The sequence below is a fragment of the Pararge aegeria genome, chromosome 8, assembly GCF_905163445.1.
Source record: "Pararge aegeria chromosome 8, ilParAegt1.1, whole genome shotgun sequence".
In the NCBI taxonomy this organism is placed as follows: Eukaryota; Metazoa; Arthropoda; class Insecta; order Lepidoptera; family Nymphalidae; genus Pararge; species Pararge aegeria.
Window position 1 is genome coordinate 18,599,727 of NC_053187.1, and position 7,511 is coordinate 18,607,237.

At 36.7% G+C, this 7,511-nt stretch overlaps 1 protein-coding gene across 1 annotated transcript; it reads left to right on the plus strand.

Moving 5' to 3' along the window:
• Window positions 1-245: 245 nt before the first annotated feature.
• On the plus strand, window positions 246-653 carry LOC120626042. Its single transcript, XM_039893323.1, has one exon. The coding sequence runs from the start codon at window positions 246-248 to the stop codon at window positions 651-653; it is 408 nt and encodes a 135-aa protein (XP_039749257.1).
• Window positions 654-7,511: the final 6,858 nt, after the last annotated feature.

A 7,511-nucleotide genomic window follows, 5' to 3' on the forward strand; every position in this document is an offset into this window, starting at 1 on the left:
TTAGGACTGCAGTGGATCACAATAGATTGGGAAACGATAACGATGACTCACGCAAATTGAAGAAGCGCTTTCCAAACGAAAGGTGGCGAGAGATCGCTGCAATTACAGCGGCCGCTCTACCACGGGGCGGTTATGGTCTTTTTGCCGAAGACCCGTTATCTGGGTTTAGATGCGCGGCAAAAACGCAGCGAGCGCAGTGCGGACGCTTATCCCGCGAAGGTCGGACGCTGCCGTCAAACCGGAATATGTCTTCCCAGTGCGTGGTACTCCTGGCCGTTGTAGCCTGCTTGGTACACCATCAGGTAGCGGCCAGGCCCGTTCGCAAAACATTGAATTTCAACATGTTCGTATTAAACCCGCAGCATCAGGGTTCCGCTGATCGAACCATCCTAGCTACCGACGGGGTGTCGAGGTTCGGACCTATTTTGGAGTACTTGGTGCAACGCGTTCAAGGCATGATGTCAGTTCGATTACCAGTGGAGGCAAGTTACCACACGGATGAAAAAGTTCCTGACGTATCAGAAAATGAAGTGGACGGTGTACAAGCGAAGATGCCTGGTGTGGTCGTTCGACCTTCTCGCGCGAAGCCTGGGACATACGATGTGGAAATCGATGTCGTAGTCGATGACGGACAGCCCAACAAAATCGACTGAGCTGTCGATGACTTGCGTATAATTGGCGTTCGATCAGACAATATGCATTTATGAGTGTATTTGGTATCGTACCTACGTGTATTTGTTTATTTAGTCTTGCCATATTGTTGAGTTAAATAAATTATTTTTTTTGTGATAATATAGTTGGTGTAAAATTTTTGTATTATAACTTACCCAACCGATTTGGTGCAGAGTTATGGGATATCATCCCTCTTGTGTAAGAATGAATTAAAATTATTTAAAACATAATTATATAAAAAAACTGACTTAATGTCAAAATGGGGTCAGGTTCTTAGGGATTTTCTTCCGAATAGATCATCTTTGTTATCTTTATCATTATCACCATACTTGTTTCTAAAGTTTATCTTACCTTAAAACAAAATTACAGATATAAATCTTCAAGTTTAATAACTCAACCTGATCACATTGTCAGTTACGATGAGGTGAGAATGCAGCCAAATTATAACCATAAAAAAATGTTTAGACGTTTAAATGTGTTGAGTCTATGTTAGTTATATAAAGGAGTGTAAAACTGGACAATACAATATGCATTTCAGTCCAAGAACTTAATACTACCGTTCAAATAGTGTGTATCGATGTCTCCCACAAATTGCGATTTTCAATAAATATAAGACAGCAATATTTTTTTTGTATTTTAAGGCTTATTTCGAAAGGTAATTGAGTGAGGTAAGGTAGTATTGAGTCCGACCACTGAAAAATAAATATCAATGATTGCTTATACATATAACCTAGTAAATTTGAGGTCAAAACCTACATTTTTCTTTGGGGATAATTTTGGCAACTTAAATATTAGATAGGGATAATAACTCATAATAAATAAATATACTACGACAATACACACATGACCATCTAGCCCCAAAGTAAGCGTAGCTTGTATTATGGGTACTAAGATGACTGATAAATATTTCTGTGAATAATATACATAAATACTTATAATATACAGATAAACAACCAGACACTGAAAAAAATATATGTTCAAAACATGTTCCAGTTGTGGGAATCGAACCCACGGCCATAGACTCAGAAAGCAGGGTCGCTGCCCACTGGGCCAGTCGGCCGTCATAATATATCCCTTAGTGAGTTTTACTTAAGTACTTTTTAAGTGGTTGAGTAGTTGATGTCTTCGTTAGGCAAAAAAACGTCCGTATTTGACGTTAAACTAAGACAGTGAAACGACGCAGAAAAAAAACTTGTTTGACTAAGAAGTTTTTTTTTTTATAGTAATAACTGGTGGTCCAAGCTGTTGGCCCAGCTGATGATAAGTGGAAAACCATAGCCTACCAAAGCAACACTTCACAGGGCATGCAAGGAGCACGTCCTGCTACATGCTTCCCTGTGTCCATCAATTTGAGGCGTAGGTGTTAAGAAGGAGAAAGAAGAAAAAAAAGTCTTTATTGCACATACAAATATAAAGCCAGGTTAACAAAAAAACCGGTAATATACATATGCACAAAGGCGGCCTTATCGCTTGCAGTCTCATGTGCCTGTAATTACTTGTAAGTGGTGCAAAGGTCGTTAGACTAACATCGTTATCAACCCATTACTGACCCACTACAGGTCACGGAACTCCTCTCAGAATGAGGCTAAGCTGGCGAAGGGAGGATTAAAAAAAGAAAGAAAGATTTATTCATGTTAAGTCTTACAAACAGTACATCTTATAATAATACTAGCTGTTGCCCGCGACTTCGTCTGCGGTTGATTTTGTTTTTAAATTATTCAGTATCGCTAAGCCTTAAATGAGTATAGTAGTTATATATATGTATAACATGTGACTGTCAATTAATTATAGACAAATAATTTGCAATAAAATAAAATTGCGACTATAATTAAAGATCTAAGCTATCCTATCTCTTAAGTTGGAGCAGACTGCTCACGGTGTGCCAATTAAATTTAAAATCGGTTAAGTAGTTTAGGAGTCCATCGCGGACAAACATCGTGACAGGAGATTTATATATATTAAGATAGTAACAACATAGTATACAACATACAATGTCTGTGTGTAACACCAGACAGAAAGGGTGTACAGCTCAGCATTTGCCATGCATTGTACCTAAGTACATGCATGCCGCTGATTGTCAGCTGAGACCCGAGTGACGATACGGCAAACTAAATAGATAAATGAGTGAAGAAAAAGAAAAGTGAAGCACAGGTTATTCACATGAAAGTGGGTAATAAAAGTGATAAAAGCAGCAAAATTATGATTATACTAAAAAAATAATAAAAAATCAGAAATACTGTTAATTACATAATAAATAAATAAAATGTTGCAATTATATTTAGACGGCCAAGTGGCGCAGTGGGCAGCGACCCTGCTTTCTGAGTCCAAGGCCGTGGGTTCGATTCCCACAACTGGAGAGTGTTTGTGTGATGAACATGAATGTTTTTCAGTGTCTGGGTGTTTATCTGTATATTTTAAGTATTTATGTGTATTATATTCATAAAAAAAATATTCATCAGCTATCTCAGTATCCATAACACAAGCTACGCTTACTTTGGGGCTAGATGGCGATGTGTGTATTGTCGTAGCATTTTTATTTATTTGATTTATAGACTGCACACGCCTTTGAGAATATTATGGAAGACTCCGAAGCGTGCAGGTTACCTTCACAATTACAGCGAGTGATATTCAATTGCTTAAATTACAAACGCTCATAACTCCCAAATGTTAGAGCTGCTTACTAAAAATGAATGTACTTAATGTACTGAAACTCATAGGGGATATGACTACCATACTCCCGAACAGGTTAGCCCGCAACCATCTTAGACTGTATCATCACTTACCACCAGGTGAAATTGCAGTCAGGGGCTAACTTGTAATTAATTAAAAAATATATAAACACCGGTTTGTATGTTTTTTGAAATGACAATATGTTGAGTACCTCAAATCGGTATTTGACATTATTTATGTATATATTCGAAGCACCACCAACAGAATCACATGTAATACATGACATGGTAACAGTTATTAGAAACACATATGATTTAACTTATAGGTAGCTAAAACATGCTTGATAACCGTTCAAGTCGACTCTAAATGAAAATGGACAATTTAACACGAAGAGAAAATGTAAAAACAGAAAAAAAGTGAAAAGAATAATATATTAAAAAAAAAAATTATTTAATTGTATCTACATATTTTTTTTTGATTCAAAACAATTAGCTCCACTATATTTTCTACATAGTAAGACCACGGAATAGCCATGCAAGCTCGATTACACGTACAGAATACCTACTTTCCAGGGTGGTTACTAACTGCTATCCCGTTACGCACGACTTGGTAAGACTTCATAATGACACCTGTAAAGCCTTGCCCCAACAGTAGGTACGTGCTTACAACGTTCCTATACCATTTCATATAACTTGTATATTCCCAGCTTTGTAAAATGTATGGCACACATTTTAATGTGTTAAAACATCCATAGCACTTATTGAATTATTATGAAGCGAAAATATTATTTTGTTTGTCTGTCTGTTTGTTCCCAAAAGGCCCTGAAAAGGCCTTTATTTTTTACTTTTAAAAGCTATATCATTAATTTCATTTTTTTTAATTTCGATAACGTTGCTTATGGTAGCAAAAAAGAGTATCGGCTTCTTTGTGGCATCGTACCAGAACACTAAAATTACTTGGCGGCACATCTTTGTCGGTAGGAAACTAACTACGGCCGAAGCATCCCACAAGACCAGACCAAAGAAAATACAGTTTCGAATACAGTTCTGTATTCAAAATTTCATTTTTTTATATTATTCATAAAAATATTCATCAGTCATCTAAGTACCCATAACACAAGGTAAGCTTACTTTGGAGCCGGATGGCGAAGTGTCGTAGTATATAATTTATTTATTTATGTTTTCATACTTTTTTACAATTCAATTATAAAGAGGTCAATTGCGGTTGTAGACTACCATCAATCTCGTATATACTGAACCAATTGTTAATACTGTTTTACCAATACACACATTTGTGAGTTTCATAGTTATATATTAACTCGAAAAATGATAAGACTTTTTCGTTAAGGATTTTTAAATTAAGTCGGAAAAAAAACGGGCGAGCAACAACCTTTCTTACGAACGCTGTCTTAATATTGAGATATAACATAACTGTGTTCTGAAAAAAAGTTTTAGAGATTTATAGTGCCTGGAAAAAGGTCAGAAATAGCATATTATTCTGGACAGTCCTGTTCCAGGCAAATGTTATAGGTCTAACTTTAATATAAATGAAGTCTTATATAAAAGTAGTCGATGGGATCGACTGCTTTGGTTTATTTTTTTTATAAATATAAAAAAAACAAATTTATATCGATCCGTGAGAAGCCAGGGCAGGTCGCTAGTGATACAATAAATGACAATGAATTGCTAGATTACTTGTTTACGAAAACACATTACAAGTAATGCACGTCCCAGATACAAAGTTTAGAAAACCTTCATTTCAGTTAACTACGCTCTTAAGCCCACAGCTCATTAACACACAAACACACATTCTGATTGTTAACTTTATCGTTGTCACCTTGTGATTATATTGAGCTGTTTGCTTATGATTTTTTTTAACCAATTTCAATGAGAGGAAGCCGATTATTGCCACCGTAATGTAGACCGCATTTTTTAATCGATTACTGCAAATTTTTGAATTTAAAATCATGAATATTGTGAATATTATATTGCCCAGCAATCCGCACTGGGCCAGCGTGGTTGACAACGGCCTTTTCCCCATCTCGTTGTGGGGGGAGACCCGTGCCCGGTAATCCGGTAATGGGTTGATATGATAATGATAATATATTTATACTCGTTCTTAGTTTTTAGTGTACTGCATACCTGAGAGTTCTCCATAATAAATATAAATATACTACGACAATACACACATCGCCACCTAGCCCCAAAGTAAGCGTAGCTTGTGTTACTAAGATGACTGATGAATATCTTAATGAATAATATACATATATAATTAGAATATACATATAAACACTCAGACACTGGCAAACATTCATGCTCATCACACAAACATTTTCCAGTTGTGGGAATCGAACCCACGGCCTTCGGCTCAGAAAGCAAGGTCGCTGCAAACTGCGCCAATCGGCCGTCAGCCGTCATAATGTTCTCAAAGGTGTGTGAAGTTCATCAATCTGCACTGGGCCAACGTGGTGGCCTACGGCCTTAACCCCTTCACGTAGTGGGAGGAGACCCGTGCCCTGTAGTTGGCCGGTAATGGGTTGGTATAATGATGATGACTTAGTTCAGGCTTCACCTACTTAAAATGTTGTAATATTTATGCAGCAACAAATTATTTTTATATATTTATTATTAATACCAATCCATTAGCAGCCCACTTCAGGGCACGGCACGGTCATTACGTATCTCGCGACAGGCTTGCGACAGGCGAAAAACTTGCAATCACTGCTGTCAAACGGCACTTTTCCATACAATAAATGGACAAAAGTGATGGTTGATCGCAAGATTTATGCCTGTCACAAGCCTGTCGCGAGATGCTTAATCACCCTGCCGGTCTCCTTTATGAATGAGAAGGTTTACGCCGTACGCTGGCCAAGTGCGGATCGGTTGGCTTCACACACCTTTGAGAATTTTATGGAGAACTCCAAGGCATAGGTCTGGGTCCTCATGGGTGCCATGCTTATTTCTGTAGCCAAGTAGCACTTTCACTAAATAACTGTGTTTAGGTATCTACAGAAAAGTGACATAGACCTACTTATTAATGTTTAAAATGTAGTGATAATTGTGTACAGATTGTAAATAAACGAGATAAAGTTTAATTATAAAATCCACATTTGGAACGGTGGAAATTATAGTAACTGACATTTTTTCGAAAAAGCACAGCTCCGAAAAAATGTCAGTGCTACAAGGCTCATACATATTTACGTAACTGTTAAAACAAACATGTACCTAGTACATGAAATATAAATAATAACTAAGATTTTTTTTAATTCGTTGACACGTTTATAATTCCACTTTAATCGTGGGCAGGAATAATATAATTTAAGGAAATAAATTGTACACATAGGACGTCCCTCGCGCAGTATTAAGTTGGATGAGCCGGGTTCTATATCCGGCAGAGGCAATTTAGGATTTTAGTAGCTCTGAGTTTTCTCTAACATTCTTTGTGGGTGGCAGCAGCTAGAACCAAGCCACGAAAACACCGACTTACGAATGTATGTTTCTAATTAAAATAACATACCCTTGAAAGGTTAGCCCGGTAACCTCTCGGGTGAGATTGCAGACAAGGGCTAATATAAAGTGGAATATAAATAATTTTACAATTGAACCCTAAAAAAGAAAGCACAGCTGATGACAAGGTCACACGTCCTGTCAGTGGGCCAGCCGATAGTATCCGACCGTGCATAATAAACACTTTACCCACTCATTCGCTTCCATACTCTCTCACGAACTGTTTCTGCATAGACGAGGTTAACTAAGGTAACCTTTTAAAAATAACGTTTAACTAACAGAGTTAACTAAAAGAAGCAAGGTGAAAACTAAATATTTTTGTAATAAGACGAAATCATACAAATAAAAAGTGCAAAAAAAACAACGGCCTAAAGGATCAACTAAAATAGCGAATAACTAAATGAATAAACCACTAACTTAAACTTTGACATAATAAAAATAAAAAGTTAAACAAAGTTTCAAATAAGTTTAATTTGGCTTAGTGCGGTTTTAAATTGCTGGTCATCAGCAAAAATTAAGGTTTTGACAAAAAAATTATATTTCGGAGTAAAATTTTATAAGTCTGTGCAAAACTCGATGCTAAATCGGTATAAAAACAGGTGCTAATAAACCTGAATGAAATTTTATTAGTGAGTCAAAGCATAAGAAACATTGTCTGTGACC

Excerpts from the sequence above, each read along its gene's own strand:
- LOC120626042 (XM_039893323.1), top strand. The coding sequence starts at position 246 with ATGTCTTCCCAGTGCGTGGTACTCCTGGCCGTTGTAGCCTGCTTGGTA.